General features: G+C 39.2%; 1 protein-coding gene across 1 annotated transcript in view; it reads left to right on the forward strand.

Moving 5' to 3' along the window:
- The first annotated feature begins 606 nt into the window (after positions 1–606).
- Positions 607–26,349, forward strand: part of KCNQ3 (potassium voltage-gated channel subfamily Q member 3) — a 150,799-nt gene continuing 125,056 nt past the window's right edge. The window contains exons 1-2 of the mRNA XM_036741674.1: positions 607–613; positions 753–852. Of these exons, the coding sequence (XP_036597569.1) occupies positions 607–613; positions 753–852 (107 nt within the window). The remainder of the gene's footprint in view (positions 614–752; positions 853–26,349) is intronic.

The following is a 26,349-nucleotide window of genomic DNA, read 5'->3' on the forward strand; positions in this document are numbered from 1 at the left end:
CCCCATCCTCCCCTACAAAACACATGGTTAGTGGTCTCCAGCCTTTGCTCAAAGATTGTGGTTGTTGTTTGTGCTTCATTCTCAAAGAGGACCAATGACATCAGTTGTGATGTTTCGACTTGCAAGTGAATTGGATTTAAGTGAGGCAGAGCTGTGCAAAGTCGCCAGTCTCACTCTCTCCTTTAGAGTCATCAGGGTCTAGTGGCTAGACATAGGTCAAGATGACTGGCAATGGCCCCAGGTACGGTGGGAGACCTTGGCTTTTTTTAAGCTAAGGTCTTTCCTGGGTCTCAGGTTACCTCAATCACTCAAACACCTATTACTCCCTGAAGCCCTAAAGATGAGGAGCCAAGCTAGCAGAATGAGGAAACCAGCTGTCCAAATGGACAAGGGATGGAAAAAAGGCAACGATGAACATGTGGTAAGAGGAACAAACTACCTTCCAAGGCAGCTAACCCACTCTACTTCCGGACAATACTGCTGGTTAGGAAGCTTGTCTCCTCCGCTCAAATGAAGCTTTAACTTGCCTCTTTGCAATTCTGCCACTGTTTGAAGTTCAGTTCCTTCTACCACACCCCACTTCTATGGCTGAGGCTCCAAGCCCCCATGGCTGGTAAGCAGCAGAACCAAGACTCGGACCCAGTTCTTCTTCCAGTTCCTCTGCCCATCATCCACATCATGCTGCTTTCCTGTCAAAGAACCTAAAGGAAAAATCCATACTTTCAGCAGTGACTTAAATCTCACTTGTTCAGGTGATTTCTTGGCTGGCGTGTTAACACGAGTATGGGGCCTGCGGCTTAAAGATAACGCAAAAATGAATCCTAAACACCGTGGACAAATTGACAATGTGCCGTGACATCAGGGGCTGCCAGAATGTCTGGGCTAAGGTGGTAATTCATGTAATTTTGGGATTCAGCAGTTCCCAGACAAACCTCTGAGCCAAAAGAATTGTAAGAAGCTCACACACACACACACACACAAACAGAACAGCTAGACAAAAAGGTTGTTAGGAATGTGTGGGAGGGAGAGGAGGAAAAGGAAACATGACCAGGAGAAATGCTTTATTGAGGAGGAAAAATAACTACAGAAATCACAGAAACACTATCTCAATTCTTTCTTTGTATAGAATTTAAATTTGACGAATTGATGCTTCAATAGAAGTATCACTCGTTTCACTTCACCTCACATTTGTTCTACCCCCTACTAAGTACAAAGTTCGATGGTGGTCACTGTCCAGAAAGAAGAAGCATAGAATTCTAGAATCAAAAGGACCCTAGAAACGTGATTCAACTTTTAGTTTAATAGGATAGATGGAATAAGAACTTATTAACTACCTACTACGTGCCAGGTAGTGTTCTAAGCACTTCACAAATAGTATCTTATGTGATCCTCACAACAACTCTTATAAAGTACGTGCTGTCATAATCTCACTTTACAGTTGAGGAAATCAAAGCAAAGTCACAAAGAAGCGCCTTGCCCAGAATCACACAGTAAATGACAACGGCCAAATTTGAACCCAGATCTTATTGACTCCAGGCCCAGTGTGCCACCCACTGAGCTGCCTTAGGCTGCCCCGCTAGGCATCCTCTCTATATCACTCCTGAGGAGCAGGAACAATGTCTGCTTGAGGATTTCAAGGAAGACCTGGATTCAGATCACTCCTGTAACACTTAGCAGCAAAGTACTCACGGACAAGACTCTTAGAATTCTCAACCTCAGGCTCCTCACCCGTAAAATGGAAATAACCATATTGATGGTACACCCACAGAATGAGAGCATAATAGATAGAGGGTAGAGCTCGAGTCAGGAAAGCTGCAAGTCTCACTTCTAACACATGTGCGTTATGGAACAAGGGACAAGCAACTTAACCTTTCAGGGCCTTTTGGTAACTCTTCAATGTTGTAAGTTACAGAGGATTTGCCAACAGGGAATTTCTACACTAGGCATTTTCCATACATGAAATCATAGATGTGGCCAAAAGAATTAGCTAGCGTACTTAGTTTGCAGGGTTGTTAAGAGGATTATGTGAGATAATGTACGTAAAACACTTTGCAAACCATCAAGCCCTATATAAACACCAGCTATTGGCTCCTAAGGTGGCCCATTATACTTCTGGAGAACATACGGGTCTAACTGTTAGGAAGTTGTTGGGTTATTTTTAATTACACGGAATAAAAATTTACTTCTCTATAGCTTAGTCTCCTAGCTTTGTGAGCTGAGGCCAAGCCGAAGAATTTAAATCCTGCGCAAGCTGGACCTTCAGATACTTGAAGATGTCTATCACAATCCTCTCCCAAACTTTACTTCTGGTTCTTTTCTCCAAGTGTTCAGCACCTTTCCCACTCTGGTTTCCGCCCTTTGGTCCTGACATCCAGAACTAAGCAGATTTGTTATGTGGTCTGACAAAGATGAATGTGACCTAGTCCTTGCCATCAGAGGGATTGCAATCTAATTGGAGAGGTAAGACATGTGGATAAATAGGAAGCATAGATCTGGAGGTAGGAAGGAACTCAGAGACCATTTAGTCTAACCCTGTCATTTTATAGCTGAAGAAACTGTAAGCAAATGAAAGAAGTTAACTCATTTGCCCAAGTAGTAAGCTTCAGAGGTGGGATTGGAACTCAGGACCTCAGACACCCAGAGCCACTGTATTCTCTCACTGTACCTCATTGTTTACAAAGTAGAAGCAAAGGGTCCACTCAAGGCCAGAGAGGCAAATTTTGATCCAAGGTAATGCAAGTGACCTTTTTTCTTTATTTGATGTCAAAGATTTATGTCTCTCTATTTGATGTCCAGGATTTATGTTTATTGTTCAGTTGAGTGTAAGGAATATATTTCTCTGTCTTCCTCTGTGTCACTCTGTGTCTCTGTGTCTGTCTCTCTCTCTCTGTGTTTCTATCTCTGTTTCTCTCTGTGTCCGTGTCTGTCTTCTCTCTCTCTCTATCTCTCTCTCTCTCTCTGTTTCTCTCTCTCTCTCTCTATCTCTCTTTCTCCCTCCCCACCCCCACTCCCTCTTTTCCTCCCTCCCTAACCCTCCCTGTGCTGCAGTTTTCAAAATAATATACCAGAGACTTCCTTGAATGAATGACAGTAAGACATGTGCAGGGAAAATCCTGTGACTTCATGTGTTGAAAGGGTTTTCTTTTGGCTGCCTCTGGTGGCAGCAACAGCTGCGTCCTTCATAGCAGTGACAGGTTGAGAAAAGGAAAGATGCATTTCAGTGGGACGTGGGCGTTATTCCTCTTTCCTCTAGTGGGGTTTCAACTTGGAACTTAGGGAAGCTTTCAAAAAAATAAAATCTCTGCTTTGAAAAGGGAGAGGGAAGACTGTCATCTCAGAATGCAGACCCAGCTGCCTTAGAAAGATATCCTCCCTAAGAGATGTGGGAGAGGCCCAAATAGATGCTGCTTGGAATTACCTGACAGACTGACAGCCTTGGGGACAAACTGGGGGGAGAAGCTTTGTCAGTGTTACACTGGAACTCTACAGCTAGTGTGGCCCTGAGGCTGGAAAACAACAACAACAAAAAACCAACCCACCAAGATTGTTGACAGGCATCTTTCCCCCAGTTGCAAAATGTTTACTTCACTGTTGGGAAATTGAAGGATAAGGCCCAATTCTGTTCTCTCCTCCTTTTCTACCCCCCACAAGCTGCTCCCTGGGTTGAATGATGTTATGGGAAAGAAGCCAATTATGTGTGTTGATCAACCTACCGGGCCCCTTGTCTCCCTGCAGGAGACTGAGAAGCAGTATTAAATTTCTGTTGTATTTGGCCTAGAGCATCTGTGTACAAACTAAATCATGCTGGCAGGTCATGTTGTGTGTGGAATCTTTAGTAAACAGTGCGTGCCTTATACAAGGTAGAGATGGACCAATGTGGGGTCCGTCCTTATCACTTCTTAATACAACCACATATACACGTCTAGCCAGCAGAGGGGCTGTGCTGTCAGGGCATGCATTTTGCATTGGGAGGCATAGGCCCTGAATTCAATGACTTACTACTACCTTTGTGATATTGGGCAAATTGCTTCACCTCTCTGGACTGAGGTCCACCTTTGTAAAAAGAAGCTGTTAGACCAGATGGTCTCTGCGGTACCTTCAAGCTCTAGGTCTATGAGCCCATGACCTGGGTTGGACTCCCAGGTCTGTTAGTTATAAGCTGAGAAGTCCTGGGAAAATCATTTAATCATTTGGGACGTCAGTTTCCATAACTGCAAAATGGGAATAGTGATCTTCTACTTATCTCACATGGTAGCTCTGGATATTAGGGATGGGATGATGTGTATGTCAAATATTCTGTGGGCATTATAGCATACAAGTTATTATTGGGTTGAATTAAATTATCAAGTAGCCAAGTGACTTGATGCCTTTGATGCATTTATTCATCCAGCATTCAACAAACATTTATAAAATACCTTTTATGTATAATGCACTGTTCCCTTAGACTCAGCAGGGATGGGGAACCTGTGGCCTCAAGGCTACATGTGGCCCTCTAGGTCCTCAAGTGCAACCCTTTGAGCGAATTACAAATTTCACCTTTAATAAAAGGGTTTGTTCTGTGAAGTTTGGATTCAGGCAAAGGGCCACACTTGAGGACCTAGACGGTCACGTGTGGCCTTGAGGCCACAGGTTCCCCACCCCTGCCTTAGAATTGAAAACTTAGACTTTGGGGAAATACTAAAATAAATGAGATACATCAGGGTAGCTAGGTGGCGCAGTGAGTAGAGCACTGGCCCTGGAGTCAGGAGGACCTGAGTTAAAATCCAGCCTCAGACACTTGACACACTTACTAGCTGTGTGACCTTGGGCCAGTCACTTAACCCCAATTGCCCTGCCTTCACTCCTCCAAAAAAAAATAAAATGAGATACATTGACTACCCTACAAGGAACTTAGTCTTTCAAGAGAAGCAAGCAAAGGGACTGTGTTTCTCTCTCTCCCTCTCCCCTTATATGTATTTGAATACAATTGGACATATAAAACAAATTAGAATTGCCGTTGCTATTTGTCCTTGTGGTTTGTTTTGGAAGAGGACCATAACAGGGTGATGTTTTAACTTGTCTGCGAATTGGATTTAAGTGAGGCAAAGTTGCACAGTGTTCAGCCTCACTTTCTCTTCCAAATTAGAACATGCTCAGGGTATAAGAGGAACCCAAAGTCCTCTGGGATCAGATGAGGGAGAAATAACTTCCAGATGGGAAAAATTCATGAAAATTTTAGTATCTAAGAGGAACCTTAGAGATCACCTAGTCCAATCAGGAAACAGGCCTAATGAGGTGATCGTGATTTGCTCAAGATTACACAGTCAGTAAAGTAATGAGATTGGAAATTGACAGAATCTAGTTCTTCCAACTCCAAGGTCAGTTTTCTTTCCAATGAACCACGCAGCAAGATTCATTGTCCTATCTCCATGTTAGTTGGGATGCATTGGGAGGCACAACACCCCCAACCCTACCCTCCCAACGTGGTTCCCTGAGATTTCAGAGTAAAAGGAAATTCACCAGCATGAGCACATTTCTCCCATCTCATCCTAATTCAGGGAGTCCAGAGAGCTGCCCCCTTACCCTGCCCCCTTTTCAGTAATATCAGAGCTTTTAAAGGATGGGGGGCGGGGTGGGAAGAACAGTCACATAGAGGTTGGTGCACCCCAGCATAGAGCTTAAGGAAACAACAACAAAGGATTCCAAATTCAGCGTTGAATTGAGGCTATAAACGTATGCAAATATATGCCCAGAATTCAGCAGCAGCAGTGGGAAAGTAGTGAAGTGAGAACCAAAAACCTGGCTCTGGGTCCCAGCTCTACCACTGGCTGGCTCTAGGACCTTGGAGAAATCACTTTCACTCTCTGGGCCTCAGTTTCTTCCATTATAAAATGAAGGTATTAGACTAGATGACCTTGAAGGCTTCTCCCATCCCTAGCATCCCATATTTTACCAGGTTATTTTATTCTGAAGTGCCTTTAGCTCTAACATTTTATCTTCTACATTCTGGCTTCTAAAGAGATCTTTAAATATAGAATTTGTTTGGTTTTAACATTCTATATTCTAGGAGGAAGGCCATAATGAATCATATGTAAGGAGGACAATTTTGAAAATTATATGTTGGATTTGTTACATTTTCTTAAAGAAAAGCAAATTCTACCTAACAGAGGTCTGCAGATTCATGTACAATACTCTTTTTTCTGATCTGCTATGGATACAGAAATGTTCATTTTATTTGGTGCTTGTTAAGTTCAAAATAAATACATCTATACTCTCAGGCCCTTTCCAATAATTATAGCATTAAATGATTACAATAATATAAATGCTTTCCTTTTTAGCTCAATTTTATGTATTATTTTCCCCTTCTAAAATGTAAGCTTGTTAAGGACAGGGCCTGGAATATAGTAAGCACTTAATAAATGTTTATTTACTATAGACTGACTGATCTAGCATCATCATTATTATAATAAAAAAGGATTTTGAGCACCCTCTGTTCTAATTGCTACACATATGTAGAGTAGGCAGACCTAATCCTCATCATCAAATCCTTTATAGTTGAATTGGGAGAGATGACAATTTGAGAGACTATAATATGCTCTGATAGTTTTGTTGTTTAGTTGTTTTCAGTCATGTCTGACTCTTTGTGACCCCACTTGGGGTTTTATTGGCAAAGTGTCCAAGGCCAGATTTGAGCTCTGCAAGATGAGTCTTCCTAACTCCAGGTCCAGCAGTCTATCCATTGTACCGCCTAGCTGTTCCTATGCTCTGATATAAAAGAAAGGTTAAATTAGATGGTATATGAAAGCACATAGTCACTTAGAACATAATCATTGGTGTGGGCTAACTGTAAAGGCCATTTTAGTATTGTGCACTAAATTCTGATTAATCAGAAATGCAACTTCATAGAGGAGAAATTATTTAAGAAAGATGTGGAAGGCTAAGTGATCAGGAGGTGACAAGACATTCTAGGCACATAGGACCATGCTGCGCATAGGTCAGGGGGTGAAAATGGGAAATTATTCAAAGATGGAGAAGATATTTCCAGGAAATCAATTGATTAGTCAATTAATCATTATTTAGTCAACTAAGTTAAAGTGACCAACATCCTGAACTACTCAATGGATCTAAGATCTTATTGATTTGGGATTGCTCTCCCACAATGCAGATTGAAATTCATCTGTGTTTGACCTGGACTTCCTGGGCATATTATGTGACTATATATTACTAATAATGAATTGCACAGGAGAACCAACATAAAGATTAGACCCAGAGAGACTTATGATATGAAAAAGGTAGGCTGATCATGAAGCAAGAAGAAGAGATAAATGAGTTCACTGTTATCTGTGCAGTGTCTAAAGAGCAAAAAGGCTGCCCAGGACATTGAATGGACTCCTGTGGTAGGTATATGGGTTGACACGAACAAAAGTTACAAAGGATGAGAAGGCATGGAAAAGTTGTCATCTGCAATATTGAGCAAGTGCCCTTGATAAAGGCACAGATCCAATTCATTATCTCCACACTTATCCTTAAGCTACTCATTATAAAATTTAATATCATTGCCCTTGCCCTCAGAATGTTTCCAATCTTGTTGGGAAAGCAAAACAAAGAATGACTGGTAGTGATTAAGTGTTTCACTATGTAGTATTATCTATGAGATAATATCTGTGAAAAGCACTTAGGACAGTACCTGGCACATATAGTAGGTGCTATATAAATGCATGTTCCCTTTTTTCCCTTTATATGCATTGAGTTTGCCAATTGTTTTTGTCATTCAGTTGTTTTGCTCATGTCTGACTCTTCACAACCCCATTTGGGGTTTTCTTGGCAAAGATACTGAAGTGGTTTGCCATTTCCTTCGCCAGCTCATTTTACACATGAGGAAACTGAAGCAAACAGGGTGAAGTGATGCACCCAGTATCACATAGCTAGAAAGTGTCTGAGACCAGATTTGAACAAAGGAAGATGAATCTTCCTGACTTCAGTTCTGGCACTGTATGTGCCACCTAGCTACCCTGAGTTTACTGAAAGTATATTAAGACTGGAAAAGTCAGAGAAGATTTCCTGGTAGAGATGGGTCTTGCTAATGAAATTAGGGCATAGGCAGGATTGGGATGGATGGAGGAGAGAAGCAAAGTTTATTCTAGGGAACCTCACCAGGTTGAGCAGAACAGGGAGGCAGCAGTGAGTATGTGGAGGCATGTGTGACAAACTGTCATGCTAATGTGAAAGGAGCACATTGGAGAGAGGAAGGAAAGAGACTGAATTAATGGAAGAAGGCAGAACGAATGGAGTCTTGGAAATCAGGCACAGGAGTTTGAACTTTGTGTTATAAGCCCTAGGGAACTGCGTCAGGTTCTTGAGTGAGGGAGTGACTTAAAGGGCAAGCATCTTATTTCAAAGAGGAAAAGCTATGAACTAGGCATCACCAGTTGTGAGTTCAAAGTGTCACTGTGCTATTGTGTATTGAAGAGCATTTTGCCTCTTCATTACTTAGTTTCCTTGTCTGTTAAAAAAAGAAAGGAAGAAAAAAAGCGTTGGGCTGGATCACCTATAATGTCCTAAAAGGTTTCATATGCCCTGATGCTAGGATAATGGCCTTTCAGGAAATCTGGTAGCCACAGGTTGGGTAGATAAACAGGAGGGGAGAGTATAATATGAGGCTGCTACAGCAACCCAGGTGTGAAAATATAGATGGATGGATGAATCCAAAGGGCATTGCAGAAGGAAAAAATAGCAGGATTTAGTGAGAAATGGGGTATGGAACATGAAGGAAAGAAAAGAGCCAAATTCAAGGTTTCTAGCCTGAAAGACTAAGATAATGATGGTGAAATTGACAAAAAAAAATGAGTACTTGGGGGATCAGATAATGAGTGCTATTAGATAGGGTAGGGCCAGCACATAAATAACTTTGAAATCAACAAAAAGGCATTTGGATATGCTACAGCAAGAAAACTCTAACATTAGTCCCTAATGTGCTACAAGAGGAAGGAGAAATGGCCCTAAAGAAAATGAAGCTGGAATAGGATAGACCCAGTGTACAGAGAGGGAATTTGTTTTATAAGCAGCACAAAATCAAGGGCATTGAAGAATCAGTTGCCAAGGTAGCTGAAAGAAGGACAGGAGGGATTTCAAAGGCTAGGGGTTAAATTTGGCTCATTCGTCTACTTCTCCATCTCTACATTCTTTTTAAAAATAATCTGCATTTATAGAGGGTATCTTCAATGAGTGTATAAGAAGAGATACAGGAAATAATAGCTAGTATTTGTATCGCATTAAAGTGTGCTAAGTATTTTGCATATGTTATATCATCTGATCCTCACAAGAACCCTGGGAGGAGGTTCTTTTATTATCTACATTTTACAGATGAAGAAACTGAGGTTGAGAGGTTAAGTGACTTGCCTCAGAAGGCAGGATATTAACTCGGGTTTTCTCAATTCCCAGTCCACCATCCTATCCCCTGTACCAATTAGCTGCCTGAGCATATATAACTACAGAGATAACTTTGCTCAGTATCCCCCGTGGTCCTTTTTATCAAGCCAGACAGAAAACAGGAATCAAACTGGTTCCTCACTAAAGATGTTTACCACTGTCATGGAAAGATGTTCACTACATTTCAAGAGGAATTCCCTAGAGATGATGAGGTCCCTCTACTGCTCATGTTTGTTGGTGATATTTTGCTCTTTGCTTGGAAAGCTGGATCATTGCAAAGACTTGTATTCTTATATCTAAGTCAAGCCTCTCTGATAAGAGAGTTTCTCCTATTCCTCAGGGGTGCTTTGAAGAGCATTATGAGTTTTGTGAAAATACATAAAATTCTGAACTAGAGTTCCTAGAAATGATCCCAGGTTGTCCTGGCTAGGTACTAATTTCTTGGTAAATTTCAACTCTCACAGATAACCATGATTTCTGTCTTCTCCTCAAGGGACCACCTGTTCTCAGTATTCCAAGACTGGCATCCTTTTCTTGAGATCCTCTTCCTGGTAATGTAATATGCAGATCCTTTCCAGGTGTTGACTGTCCTTTCTCCCTTAACTCTTTATTGGGGCTGGTGGATATCAGTTCACAAACCTACCTCAGTTTGACAAGTCAGGGACAAACTGATAAACCATCTTAGATGTGGTCTGCAGAAGCCGACCAGCTGTCTGAGAGAGCAGCTGGCAATATTCAATTACACCAGAGCCTAAATTTATCATGATGATATTTAATACTATTATTAATAATATTAATGGTGGTGATAATGATTGTATCAGCTCATCTTTTAAAGCCCAACTCAAATGCCACATGCTCCATGAAATTTTCCCACATCTTCCTCTATTGGTAATGACTTCTCCTCTCAGAGCTCACGTAACACATTACTTTGAAGCTCTCGGATTTATTTAATAATTATTGTGTATCATTGATATCTGTGTCAGTACGTAATACCTTTTTCATAGATTATAAATTCCATGAGGCAGGGACTATGCCATTATGGAAACATATGATCATAGATTTAGAATGGGAAAGAGCCTTGTAGATTGTCTAATCCAGCCTCCTTATTTTACAGATCAGCAAATTATGTGTTGAAGACTTTAATTAACTTGTGTAAAATTATAAAGGTAATAGGTATCTCTACTTTGCATCTTCTCACCACCTGGCATGGTGTTGTGCACAGTGTAGAAGACTAGCAAATATTTATTGAATTAATAATACTTCACCACAATACAGCATCTTTGTAATTAAAAATAATCTAACCTATCTATGATGACACTTTGCTATCTTTGGGGTCCAAGGACCCTCCTCCTTGGATGGTAAAGACCATCCTCCACTGAGGTCTTTTTTGTATGTCATTAACTGAAGCCCATTGAGTTTGTCCAGAAAAGAATTGTATTGTAGCTAGCTCTTCTCTGTGGAGAAGTACATATTTTTTATGGACTATGCTAAAGACCTTCAAGACACTTTGTATTTTTAAGTAGGCTAAACTAAATCTTGTCAATGTTTACAGGATGAATTTGCTTAGCAAATCTTTCCTTCACAGACTGTGTAGTGGTTAACCTCTGCTCAGCCCTGTTCCGATTATCTAAAATACTACAACTCTCTAAAATTTTAAAAAATTAAGTGAATTGATGTTTGGAACTACCCTACCCTACCTTACCTTCCTTCTCTGTCACTGTGTCTGTCTGTCTGTCTGTCTCTCTATCTCTCTCCTCCCTCCTGCCCTTTGGTACCCCAAGTAATTCCAGACCTGAGTCCTTTTCCCTGCCTCCCCTTGTTTTACTTGACAACTTAAGACTCTACTTAACTAGAGACTAAATTTCTAAGCTTCTTCCAGATATTTCCACCCTACAGTCCCTATATTATGACTCTTGTATAAGACAACTAAAGAGGATAGCGCTGGTTTGGATAAGCCTGAGTCCTAGGGACCTAGTTTGGCCAAGATGCCTACCCATTATCATCCTCCATCCCCCAAACCAGTGCCTTGTGCCCTATTTACACAAAGCCTCCCACTGTGACTTTTCTTCCAAATTATAGGACTGGCTCTTTTCACAAACTGAATTAATAGACCCCAAACTAATGAAGCTTTACTGTATTTCAAAAAGAAAGCAAATTGTAGAGTTCGTGGAGCTTGGTCAGCTCCCTGAAGATAAAGTTTCTTGTATGGAGGAATGTAATTTCTATTCTATTCCTTGTAGAGTCATGACGATAACTTGATGTTCTAAGCATCTCTGTATCTAGAAATCCCATTGCAAGTAGAAAGTAATAAGTAGATGCCAATACTGGAGTGACCTGCCACTGGTAAACTCAATGGCTCTGACAAACAAAGAAGACATGGTTTTGAAATTATAGATTGGGGAATAAACCTCAGTACTCCACTTGCTGAAGCGGTATTGAAAGAACATATAAGCCTGGGTCTTAGGAGGCTATGGCCGGGGTTATTCATTCATTCAACTCACATTTGTTAGAATAACATTTACGTACAAAGCTTCACGTGGAAGTCTCTGTATCTTCTGAGGGAGAGAAAAAGATTAGATAACACACAACCCCTGTACTCGCAGAGCTTCCAGTCTAGTGAAAGGATTGAACACATATGCAGACTACTGTGTTATTCAGTAACAAATCAACTTTCTTTCTGAGGGTAATCCAAATCACAGAGCAGTGCTAAGTCAGAAGGACTCTAGAATCCTGATGGAAAGACAACAGAATGGGAGGGGCTTTGTTTGGTTTGCTTATGGGTTACTCATGACTGTTGTATGTGTTTGCTGCATCTTGTTATGAGATCCTTTGAATCCTTGTACCTTTTGTTTTTTTATTTGGAGAAAAATAAATGAGGGTTGTCTTCTCCCTGATATACATTTAATACTTTGAGTGTTTGTATGGGATCTGGGGAAACCTGTTATTCATAGCTATAGAAACCAAATAGAGACTGTATTCAGTGGCTGTCTCTGAATAAACTCTAAGTATAGACAATGGAGAGTCAAAGAGAAAAGAGATGTTTTAGGGAAAATCCTAGAAATAAGCCATGTTTATGTGTCCCCAGAACTTGTGGGATTCCTTGCCATAGGTTATGTCTATAATGTATGAAAACTATACTACTTTAGGGAGTTGCAAAACAAAAAAAAAGTTATGGAAGAATAATTACTTATTTGCTAACCTCTATCCCCCTGATGATAGACTTGGAAGATATAACATTTGAGTTGAGTATGTAAGAAGGGGTGGGAATTTAATGAAGAAGAGGTAAAGAGAACATATTTCAGGCTGAGGGAACAACGTAAACAATAACACAGAATCAGGAGGATACACATATTGGGGGGACAGAGAATAGGCCAGTTAGAATGTAGCATTATTATGGAGAAATTTAAGTTAAATCATGGAAGGGTGTGGGGTACCAGATTTTGGAAGTCCTTGATTGCCAAGGAAAAGAGTCTGAACTTTATTTAGCAGACAGAGGAGAAATCACTATAGATTTTTCAGCAGAAAAGGTATGAGCAAATCTAGGTCAGCCACGGATAGAATTGTGAAGTAATACTAAACATGGTGTCCCAAAATTCTTAGTGCTATTTTAAGCTATTAGAGTGTCCAGTGCTTTTGTATAACCTACACATTTGATCACGAACAGCCCCCACTTCATCACTTTCTCAGATTCAGCATGTACTTATCATTGCCTCTGTAAATCCTTACAAACCCTTCTCCACTTTTCCATGGATCAATTGCTCTGTGCTTTCCCCCCATAAAAGCCATTTTACTTCCTAGGCATTCATTTACTTTTGTCCTTTGAGAACTGCTGATCAAAACAAATCCTGAATCCTCACGTCTGCCTTCCTTCCTTTTGCATTTGGAATTTCAAATGGCAGATTTGGGAAAGCCACCCACTGAACAGTAGATACTTTGTCCTCTGCCAGTGAGGAGAATTCAGAGAGCCTCGGAAAGAAATTGAAATGAACCCCATGAGACATAGGAGAAGCAATAGCATTCAATGGAAATCCTTCTGCCTTGGGAATGTGGAGACCTGGATTCCAGTTCTAGCTCTGCCTGGACCTTGTCATCTGACTTTGATCGAATCATATGATAGGACAATAGATTAAGAGCCACATATAGTTTGTCAATCCAATCTCCTCATTTTACACAGACAGTAAACATCATGGTCAGAATTCGAATTCAGGTCCTCTGACCCTAAATCTATGACTAATCACACGTCCCTGGGCCTCATTTTCTCCTCATTCCAATGAAGAGATTAGAAGGGATTACATTAAAGGTCCCTTTCAACTCTAATGTTCCATGTTTTAGCATTCATATTCAGAGTTATTTTCAATTTTAACATTCCACATCTTATATTCTGAAAGTCTATGTTCTAAAGTCCATTCTGGGTCTAAAATTCTATGACATTCCAGGTAAAAGATGACAAAGCAGCATTAGTATTTTTCCAGATGAATTATAAAGGAACAAAGCACTGAAAATTCTCACTCCTGTTCCATGTCCTTTTTCTAAATAGCAGACTCTAGAAGGACTAGGGCTTGCTGCTGCTTAATCAGCTACAAAACTCAATTGGGAAACTGACGTCACCTTCTAAGCACAATTTTCAGAGTAGCTTACTAAATGTTTTTCTCCTATTTTATCAAGTAATTGAGATTAAAATTAGAATTTTAATCCCCTTGTTTTCTTTTTAACAGCTGTGTATCCATCCATGTTTGCAATGCATGTATATTTTTGCATGGGTACGTGCATATATGTACATGTGATAATATGTTTATTCATATACATATTTACTCACACATATAAAATATGCATATGAGTATGTACCCATTGTAACATGGACACACAAATATGTACATACGAGTATGCATATATACATGTGTACATTGTGTTACACGTGTATATACACACATATGGGCAGCTAGGTGACTTAGTGGATAGAGTGCCAGGCATGGAATGAGGAAGACTCATCTTCCTGAGTACATATCTGGTCTCAGACATTTATTAGCTCTGAGGTGCTGGGAAAGTTACTTAATCCTGTTCGCCTCACTCTCCATTGGGAAACTAAGCTGAAGAAGGAAATGGCAAATCACTCCAGTATCTCTGCCAAGAAAACCCCAAATGGGGTCACAAAAAGTCCGACAAGACTGAAATGACAACAACAAATGCACTCTGTGTGTGTGTGTCTCTCTCTGTGTCTCTCTTGGTGTCTCTGTCTCTGTCTCTCTCTGTCTCTCCCTGTCTCTCTCTCTCTGTCTCTCCTTATTGCATGCCATGCATACTATGTTTATTTCATGAAGAAAATTAACCAACTCGAATAGTTAGCTGGTTAATAGGTGTGCCATGTTTATTTATCTTTTTTTAAAGGGTATTACACAGGAGCAACATAAGAACAAAACAAAACAGGACTCATACAGTTTGGCTCTCCCTTAACTGGGTAGTGTATGAGGCAGAGTATGGTTCTCTAATGAATCTAAGTGTTTACCTAGATTATTTGCTTTGAAAACACATTACAAAACTAACCACATTCAGAACAAAAAAAAAAAAACCAACATCATAAGATTTATAGAAAGAAGGGACCTTCAAGAACATCCAGACCAGTCTCCTCATTATGCCCTTGAGGCATAGGGGACTTGGTCAAGGTCAAAGAGATAAGTATCTCCAGATAATCCGATATCTTTTCCATTGCACCTCTGTGCCTGGTAGGTGCAATTAGTGTTCAGTACTTTCCATCTTCCCTTTCTTAGCAATGTTCTAAATGCAAATATTCTATATTCTAGGGTTCCTCCGTGTTCTAACATACAATGTTCCAATATCCCCTCTAGTTCTAACATTCTATGTTCTAAGGTTCTTCCTTGCTCTAATGCTGTATTTTTAAAGTTGTCTTCTACCTCCAACATTCTGTTCTAAGGTCCCTTTCAAGCTCTAAACTTCTCTGTGCTATGTCTCTGGGTCTCTGCCTCTATTTCTCTGACTCACAAAAATATATCCCTATACTTGGCATATTTTCAGCAAGTTGTTGGTGAATTGTTTCAGACTCTTTGTGACACCATTTGGGGTTTTCTTGGCAAAGATCCTGGAGTGGTTTGCCATTGCCTTCTCCAGCTCATTTTCCAAATGAGGAAACTGAGGCAACAGGGTCACAAAGCTAGTAAGTGTCTGAGGCCAGATTTGAACTCAGGAAGATGAGTCTTCCTGACTCCAGGCCCAGCACTCTAGCCACTGGGCCACTTAGCTTCCCATTTTAGCAAAGGGTACATAATTTATGTTTCTTGATGTGATAGTGACATAAAACTCTGCTCAAGGCAATTTTCTCTAAGATACCATAATCTCATTCATTTGAACTCCAGAAACAGGGAATTGGTGAAGTTTGCTTTTGAATTATCTCCGGAAAAAAATAAAAAGGATTTGCTCAACAGATGAATAATGTAAATGAGACAGGGAATATATAACTTCCTAGGAAGAACAAGCTGTTGTCAGGGATTTAGCAGGACCCATTTGCAAACATCTAAACCATGTTTCTTACTTTTCTTTCATTCACTCATTTATTCATTTCAGCAATTATTTTGAATCTTACTACATTCAAAACACTATATTAGGCACTGAGAAAGATTCAAAGATAATTAAAATATGGTCCTTTGTTCTTCTGTAGTAAGTCTGAAAAAGTATATATCCAATGTGTCTTCTGAGTTTATAATAATTTTAGAAGTCTAAGATCCTTCTTCCTGTTAGACAATTTCTGTCAGTCTCTCTGTCTCGGTCTCTCTGCATCTGTCCTTTTGTCTCTCTGCCTCTCTCCATCCCGGTCTCTGTTTTTCTCTGTCTCTCTAATGGTACCTATCACATTAAGTGGGGCTGAATTATAATTATATGTGCTTTCAAGAGCAAGGATTTCTTGTCCCACCCCAACAAATTTCAGAATCCAAAAAAAGGTTGCTGAAGAATAGGGTGACCAAAATATCCAGAATCCTTTTATTATGATTTTCAGTACCTAACATGACAGATTTGACTCTAGAGAGGGGAAAATCCAAAATAAGATGAAGTATGTGATATCCTATTTACTCTAGAGGTTCTCAACTTGCCATATTGGTGGGATCTTGGTTTCTCTGTAACTTTTGTTGGCCTCACCAAGTAGCACATACTCCTTGTGGAGCCTTCTGGAATATTCATTCTTGATGCTACTGATGTGGAGACAAGAAAATTGGAATACTTGTCTGAATAGCCCCAGGATGAAAAATAATTTGATTTGAGTACTGAGCTTGTCAATGAGAGGAAGAAGGATGAAGAGGATTGGATAGGAGAGAAAAGGAAGCAAGAGAGAAATAGTTTTTAATCTAAATCTTATCCTTTGTTTCAAATTAGTGGCCTTCCCACCCTCCTCCCCCAGATTACCTAATATTTGCTTTGTTTATATTTTGCATTGACTTATTTGTGTAAAGAAATCATTGTACTTTTCCCCCCTCCCTCAAGAGACTTGATGGTAGGCTCCTGGCACTTACTAATTAACTGAATGAATGAATGAATAAGGTTTAGCCAAGCTATGGAGAATGTATGATTAAATTTTTCAAAGCCCTTTCACATAATTTATCTCATGTGAACTTTATAAAAATGCTGTTAGGTAAACAGGAAATGTATTATTGTGACCATTTTATAGATGAAAAAATTAAGTTTTACAGAGGTTAAGTTCTCTGCTCAAAGTTTCAAAGCTAGAAAGTGGCAGCTCTATGAATAATCAAGTCAAGAAGCATTATTTAATCAGTTGTGTCTCACTCTTTGGGATCCCCATTTGGAGTTTTCTTCACAAAGATATTGGAGTGGTTTGCTATTTCCTTCTCCAGCTCATATTACAGATGAGGAAACTGAGGCAAAAAGGGGTAAGTGATTTGCCCAGGGTCACACAGCTAATAAATTTCTGAGACTGGATTCGAACTCACAAAGATGAGTCTTCCTGACTCCAGGCCCAGCACTCTTATCCATTAAGCCGTGTAGTGGCCCAAGCATTTATTGAGTGCTTACTATGTGCCAGGCACTGTGCTAAACACTGGGAATATAAATACAAGCAGAAAGACAGTGGATGTCTTCAAGGAGCTTACATTCTAATGGAGGAAGAAAATCCATAAAGGGAAGCTGAAATAAGAGAGAGGTCAGAAAAGTCAGGAGTGTGGCTTGGAGAGGAATGTGGACATGGCCAGCCTGGACATTTTCCTAAAAATGGAGATTCTGAGAGGAAACAGTCAATCAGAGGAAGGGGCTGCAGAATGGAGGGTACTTCTAGTGTGAGAAATCCTTTGTTATTTGAACTTCCAGGATGAGGAGAGAAGATTTAGAGGGTCAGATGTAGAACCAGGTCTTCCAGGCAGGAGACCTTTTCCCATGCCAGCTCACCTCTAAGGGAGAGCAGTGCCAAGCAAAGCAGTATCATTAAAAAAATTAGTTGTTGGAGAGAAAACTTCAGAGAGTTGAAGTTAATCTTCCTTGAAACTCCCAGAATTTGTATCAGTAGTTAATCAGACTACTTGGAATTTTCAGAGTGGGAAAAAGTGACTAAGAAAATACCCTCAATCACATCAGGCTGAGCAGAACCTTATGAATCATTGGGATAATTAGTGAATCAGTTGATATCTATTCACCATACACTGTATGGATGGCTCATCGTTAGGCTCCATGGAAGGTACATTCTTCCACAGGTCTCTGGATCTTGACAGAAGGCAGTCTTTTCACCAGTGAAAGGCTCATGCTCTGCCTCTCTTCACCATGCCGTTCTGTAGGTGATCACCCCAGTACTCTGAAGTCCTCCCTCTGGGCCATACAATCTTTTGTAGGTAGAAGTACAGCATTTGCACAGTTCTCCTTCTCACTGCTGGGAGGCCCTCTTTTTGAAGTTTTATGCTTCTTGGTGATGTCTTTATACTAATTCTCAATAGAAAGTAAGCACCTTGAGGGCAGAGGCTCTTCTTTTAAATTTTTCTTGGCTTGGTTGTTGTTGTTTTAACTTTATTCCATTAACCATTTTAACGGTTTTTAACCATTAAATGCCATTTAATGGCTTTTTAATCGTTACCCCAGAATAGTTATTGGTATGCAGTATTTATTATACCATATCATACCATACCATACCATACCATACCATACCATATCATACCATACCATATCATATTATATACTATGCTATACTATATAATATTCTCTCTACCATACCTCCTAGCTAGGTCACCAAAGTATATCTTTAAGACTAATATTTTCCTAGTTATAACAAATATTCACAAATCACTAAATACCATAATCCCCAAAACATCAAAATCATTGGTGACCCAAATGGTGATGTAGAGGCACATGTTGTTGTTCAGCCATTTCCAACTCTTTGTGACCCCAGTTGGGTGGTATTTGGGGTGGGGGTGGCAAAGATATTAAAGTAATTTACCATTTCCTTCTCCAGCTCACTTTACAGATTAGGAAATTGAGCTTGAGTTACTTCCCTAGGGTGACACAGCTAATAAGTATCTGAGGCCAGATTTGAACTCAGGAAGATGAATCTTCTTGACTTCAGACCCAGAGCTCTCTCCACTGTGCTACCAGTGAGTTAGTAGTCAGGAATATATTAGCAATAGTGGCATGAATCAAATCCTAGATAGTATCTAGGAGATATATGAGTTGAAAAGGAGATTGGCCAGTCTCTCAGTACATTCAGTAAAAGTTTCAGGAATAACAGATGCTTAGGCCCAGGGAGTACCTGCCCTCAAGGAGTTTTCATTCTATTGAGAATTGGTGCAATAGACAATGGCTCTCAAAAATTTGTTCACCGGGGATTATGGAAGGATGTGGGCAAGAATCAGACAGGTTTGACTGAAGTCTTCCCTCAAAGCACTTCAGATCAATGATGTCACCAATCTGCTAAAATATTAAAGAAAGGAGAGTTCACATCTAATGGTTGCAAGGAGGCTTTGTAGTGAAGCTATCATTGAAGGTGGACCTTTAAAGATTGGTAGAGAGTAAGTAGATAGAAACTGATTAAAGGAGTAGAAATTCTAAATACAGGGGACTTCTCAGGAAATACGTCAAGTGGTGGGAGTATACTTATATAGAACACATTTTCTCAAATGCTTTATTTCTCAGAAATTCTGAATATTTTTCTTTTATTTTTTCTCCTGCATTTCTGCCCCTCTTCCAAGAAGAAAACAACATCTTTGTCAACAAATAGAAAAAGAGAAATCAAAGTCCTTTCTAGACTCTGATCTTATATTTTTCAGGCAGTAGTATATCTTAGCCTCTAGCTGTATTAATTACACTCCCCCCATTAAGGTTGGCAAGAGCTTGGGAGACTTTGATAAATGGAACTGCAAGCCTCATTATTGTGGTTTCTTTAGATGATATTTAACTGGGAGGCTGGGCACATGATAGCTGTGTTGGAGGAGATGCTGCGTGGAGGAGGGAGTAGGATTGCTTTACTTGGCCGCATAGGTCAGAAGTAGAAGCTGTAACTAAACAGAAGGCACAGAGAGGCAGATTTGGGCTTGATATGATGAAAATCTCCCTAACAATTAGAACTGTCCAGAAGTGGAACGAGCTGCCTCTGGAAGTGGTGAGGTCCCCATCCCTAAAAGTCTAAAGAATGAGTTCTTAACATGAGGGCTACAAAAGCTGGATGAGGGAAAATGGCATCTTTATTTTCATTGACTTCTGACATTTAGCATTTGCTTCCATTATAAATGGAGAGAACAAACATTCTGAGAAAGGGTGCATAGACTTAGCAGACTGAGAAAGGGATCCATGATATACAAAAGGTTAAGAACCCCTCATCTAAAGTCTGGATGAATACTGGTCAAAGATGCTCTGAATTTTTTTTTCACATATGGGTTGGACAAGATTGCTTTTAAAGTCCCTTTTGATTCTGATAGATTGAGTCCGGATTTTTGCGTCCCAGGAGCCTACAGTCTTCAGCAGTTTCCAGCCCTCCCCACCCATCCTCCCACCCTCCCCACCTCCTCAGGTGACTAAAAAGGCAGTTGCTTAAATTGCAGCCTTTAGCTTAGCAAGCTTTAGAAAGCTTTCTCTTTCTATATTCCTTTTATTGTCCCTAGCCTGTGAGTGAGCGGGAAATGAGGGCAAGGTCTGAAATGCAAGGTGGATGGATTGTCAACACAGGGCAAGGAAGACAATGTGAGCCTTGACTGCGCTCCATTTAATCAGCCTTGGGTTAGGATGAGGGCTGAGTCTTGCTGACAGGAATGATATTAGCTGATTAGCACCTCAGATGCAGACAGTTTGGGGAGGGGACCGTGGCAGGACTTCAGCCAGGGTAATCACTGCCGTAAGCTGAATGTATCAGAGGGAACTAGGTAAGATCTGGGAGAGGGAACTTTCTGACTATGTATAAGGCTTGGTACTCAACTCCTGGGATGAGGATTAAGTATCTGAGATGGGTCAGGAAAGAATTGTCGTAATAACACATTTCTGTAGTGCTTTAAATGATTTTTCTGACAGTAGCTCAAAATTGTGTAGCACTTTAAGGCTGGCAAAATATTATACATACACAATCTCATTTGATCCTCGTAACAACCCTGTAAGGTAGTTGTTCTTCTTGTCCATATTTTATAGATAAGGCAGATAGAGAGTAAGCAACTTACCCCGGGTCATACAGCCAGTAATTATCTGAGGCTAGATTTGAACTCAGTTCCTATTATCCATCCATTCAGCCCTTTATTCACTATGCCAATCTGGAAGCCTTTTGTATCATCCCAATTGAGCTTTGCAATATGCCTGTGAGGTAAATGTTACTATTATTTGCATTTTCCGGAGAAGGAACAAAGAGTGAAAGAGGTGAAGTTATTTGATCAATTTCCCATAGAACTGGGTCAGGGTTAAAGTCTATATATTCATGAATCTAAGTCCAGTACTGGATCTTATGTGCCATGGGATGAGGGCCCTTCTCTCAAGGAAGGAGGGCATCATGAGAGCAGTGAAGGAATCCTAAGAGACTCACCAAAAAGTGCATTCCTTACTGCAGCCCCACTAGAGAGCTAGGATGACTATTATTGTTCTCAATTTAAATTTGCATTCATTGTCCCTAGTTTATAGATGAAGAAACTGAGAACTGAAGTCTCTTGCTGAAGGTCACAGAGCTAGTAAGTACACAATGAAATAAGAAAGAAGTTATCTGACATCAATCCCAGTGTTCTTTTCACTATGCTTTCTAGGTAGTGCAGTTGGTAAGAGCTCTGGACTCGGAGTCAGGAAAAGAGTTCAAATCCCTCCCCAAACAGTTATAAACTGTGTCGCTCTGAGCAAGTTACTTATTGTCTGCCTCAGTTTCCCTACGAGAATTATAGCACCTGCCTCCCCAGGTTGTTGTGAAGATAAAATTAGATAATTGTAAAGTGCTTTGAAAATCTTAAAGTACTACCATTTTAAAGTGCTACTATTATTATAAAGTATGTAACATATATGCTATTTATATAGCATTCATATAAAAATACTTATTGATAATTATTAACTAATAGTGTCAATAGTAATTAAAGCAATGTTAATTTAATCAAAATTAATAGCAACCACTATTATAATATTTATATTAATAGCAGTGCTATTTATGTAGCCCTTACATAACATTATATTAAGAATACTGTGTATATATATATATATATAGATAAATGATCTGGATTTTAGGAAACCATTTGACAAAGTTGCGCCATTTTTGTAGACAAGATGGAGAGATATGGGCTACATGATTTATGCTTTTCATGATTCAATTAAATCTATTCAGAAATGGTTGAGTGGTATGACTCAAAGGGTCATTAATAGTTCAATGTCAGCTTAGAAGATTTCTCCAATGGCATGTCCCAAGGATTTGTGTTTAGTCCTGCGCAATTTAATGTTTTTTCTTTTTTTACTGATAACTTACATAAAGATAGAGATGGTATGTTTGTCAATTTTCACATAAAGCAGGGAGGGCTAGCTGAGATAGTGGATGATAGGGTCAGAGTCCCAAGAAGTCTTGAAAGGCTAGAACTTTGAGCTGACTCTAATAAGATAGTATTGAATAGGAGGAAATATAAAGATATACTTAGGTGCAAAAATCAATGGCATAAATATAAGATGGAAGAGAAATTACTAGAAAACAGTTTTCTGGAATAAAAAAAAAGATTAGAGTATTTTAACATGCCACAAGCTGTTAATAGTGTGATGTGGAGGCCAAGAGAGCTAATACCATCTTGGGTTCATTATGTCAAGTATAGCATTGTGGCCCAAGTCAGTACCATTCCCATTATGCTCTGCCCTGTTCAGAATACATCTGGAATATTGTGTTCAGTTCAGCAAAGACATTTATAAGCTGGTGATAGTCCTGAGGAAGGCAACCAGGAGAGTGAAGGGATTGAAGATCATTCAGTATGAAAAATGGTTTGAAGGAACTGGGGCTTTTTAACCTGAAAAAGAAAAGATTCAGGGATGACAATACTTACCTTCAAGTATTTGAAGGGCTGTAATATGAAACATGGATTAGAATTGGTCTTCTTGGAACCGGAGAGCAGAAGTAGCAGCAGTATGTAGAAATTACACCAACTAAAGATAAATTTAGACTCGATGCCAATTTTTAAAATGCCCTAATAATTAGAGTGATCCCAAAGTGGAAACTCTTGTCAGGGTTCTAAAGTGAATCCATGTCCAGGTGAGTATTGGACTGGAAGGCCTCTGAGGATTCCTCCAGTTCTGACATTCTATAATTTGACAGTCTCTACTTTGTTTCTCCCTCTTTCACCCTCCCTTTATTATAATGTTTTCGCAAAGGACATACTCTAAAGATGCTTGTTATTATTGCTTGTCTTATAGGTTGTGTCAAGAGCCATTTGAGTAGTAGACATAAATATCACTATTCACATTTGAAAGAAGAGGACACCGAGGTTCTGAGCTGTAGAAGTGACTTGACCATAGTCACAAGTGGCAGCAGCGCTACCTGAACACAGGCATTTAAACTTCAAATTTATCTTTCCTTTTGCTATGAAACCATGTTTGACTTTTAAGGAAAAAGACATTTTCACCATTAATCTAACAAAATGACCTGAGAGTTAATGAGCTACCTCTTACGATTAAGTTTTCAAATGAAAACCAGGACACTTGTTGAGGATATTCAATGATTCTTGGTCAAGCATAGGTTGTACCAGATGGCCTCTGAGATTTCTTTCAACTGTGAGATTTAGTGATTCCACCATATCGTAAAGCATTAGCTTAGCTCCTTTACCCATTACTACCTATTTTCAAATTGGGAGTTCACGTGTCCCTAATTGAAGGGGATGCAAGACCTGTACATTTATTGTCGTTGCTGTTTAATCCCATGTACTCGTTTAATCTCTCACCTTTACCCTTTGCTCCAGAATATACACACACATACACACACACAGTAACACACAAAGTATATAGGTATATACATACATACATACATACATACATACATAAATACACACATACACAGTCACACACAAAGTATATAGGTATATACATACATACATACACACACACACACACATACATACATATTTGCTATCTCCCTGGAGAGAATGTAAAACCATCGAGGAGGAGAAGTATTTAATTTTGAGATTTATAGCCAAGCCAATATAACAAAAATGACAATTCTACCTAAATTAGTTAATTTATTCAGGGCCATACCAATCAAACTACCGAAAATTATTTTATAGAGCTAGAAAAAAAATAACAGCATCCATCTGGAAGAATAAAAAAGATCAAGAATATCTACGGAATCAATGGGAAAAAATGTGAAGGAAGATGGCCTAGTAGTACTAGATCTCAAACTCCGTTGCAAAGTGGTAATCATCAAAACCATCTGGTTTGTTGTTGCTATTGCTGAGTCATTTTTCAGTCATGTCCGACTCTTTGTACCCCAAAGATCCTGCAGTGGTTTGCCATTTTCTTCTCCAGCTCATTTTACAGATGAGGAATTGAAGCAAACAAGGTTAAATGACTTGCCCAGGGTCATAGAGTGGTAGATCAATGGAATAGATTAGGTATACAGTACATAGTAGCAAATTACCATAGTAATCTAGTGGTCAATAAACCCAGAGATCCAAACTTTTGGGATAACAACTCACTGTTTGACAAAAATTATTGGGAAAAGTTGGAAGTTTAGCAGGAACTAGATATAGGCCAACATCTCACACCATATACCAAGATAAGGTAAGAATGGATACATGATTTAGATGTGAAGAGTGATATCATTAGCAAATTAGAGGAACATGGAATAGTTTACCTGTCAGATCTATGGATAAGGGAAGAATTTGTAACTAAACAAGAGGAAAAAAGGATCACAGGAAGTAAAATGTATAATTTTGATTACATTAATAAGACTTTGAATAAACAAAATCAATACAGGCAAGATTAGAAGGAAAGCAGGAAACTGCAGTGGGGACATTTATAGCAAGTTTCTCTGATAATGGCTTAATTTCTCAAATATGTAGAGAACTTCATCAAATTTATAAGAATACAAGTCATTTCCCAATTGATAAGTGGTCAAAGAATATGAACAGGCAGTTTTCAGAAGAAATCAAAGTTATCTATAATTGTATGAAAAAATGCTCTAATTATAATCAGAGAAATGCACATTGAAACAATTCTGAGATACTACTTTCCACCTATCAGATTGGCTAACATGACAGAAAAGGAAAATTACAAATGTCGGTGGAGATATGGAAAAATTAAGATGCTAATCTAACCATTCTGGAGAGCAATTTGGAGCTATGCCCACAAGGCTACAAAACTATGCAAACCCTTTGATCTAGCAATACTACTAGGTCTGTATCCCAAGGTGATTTTTTTAAAAAAGGAAAAGAACCTATATGTGCAAAAATATTTATAGCAGCTCTTTTTGTGGTAGCAAAGAAATAGAAATTAAGAGGATGCCCATCAATTGGGGAATGGCTAAATAAGTGTCATTATATGGTTGTAACAGAATACTATTGTGCTATAAGAAATGATGAGCAGGATCTTTCAGAAAAAGCGGGGAAGATTTAAATGAACTGATGTAAAGTGAAGTGAGCAAAGCTAGAATTTCATTGTAGGCAGAAAAAGCAATAGTGTAGGGATGATCAACTGTGGATGACTTAGCTTTTCTGATCAATGAAATAGTCTAAGACAATTCCAAAGGACTTAATGATGAAAAAATTCTATCCACCTTCAGAGAAAGAACCAATGGAGTTGAGTGCAGATTGAAGCATAATTTTTTTTACTTTATTTTTCTTGCTTTTTTGCAACAGGTCTAATATGGAAATGTATTTTGCATGATTTCAAGTATATAATTGAAATCACATTTCTTGCCTTCTCAATGGGAGGGAGAGAGAATTTGTAACTTGATTTTTAAAAGAATTAATATTAAAAATAAATGATAAATATGAAAAAATAATGATTGTATCCCTTGCATAAAGACCAAGTGTTAATAAAGACTTGTTGATTGATATGGTAGATTTAGGTCAGGAACATGAAGCATTTTGACTTTTGTATCATAGCAGAGTTGAATCAACCAAACAATAAAAAAAAAAATTAAACTGAGTACTGGGATAACCTAGGGAAAGAGACTGGACCTGTTATTTCATGAGTATGGGTACCTTCTCTTCAATTTATAGTCTTAGACAATCACTAGACCACTGTAAGCAAGTTATGTGAGATTACCCTTTAGCTACATGTGTCTTCTTAGTTTGTCTATTCATCCCAGGGATCTTGATTATGCAAGAAGAGAATATACCCTCTGTTTCAGGGAATTTTTCTAAAACAACCATCATTGCTATATCTGCTTAGCAAATACCCTTTCTAAATTAGGAGTTTTCTTTCTAAATTCTAAATAACTGGCTGATAATCAGGAACACACTTATGGGAGCTAGTGAATAATGACACTAGAGACCCCACCAAGTCTCAGGGTTATCCCCC

Source organism: Trichosurus vulpecula, chromosome 1, assembly GCF_011100635.1.
Source record: "Trichosurus vulpecula isolate mTriVul1 chromosome 1, mTriVul1.pri, whole genome shotgun sequence".
Lineage (NCBI taxonomy): Eukaryota > Metazoa > Chordata > Mammalia > Diprotodontia > Phalangeridae > Trichosurus > Trichosurus vulpecula.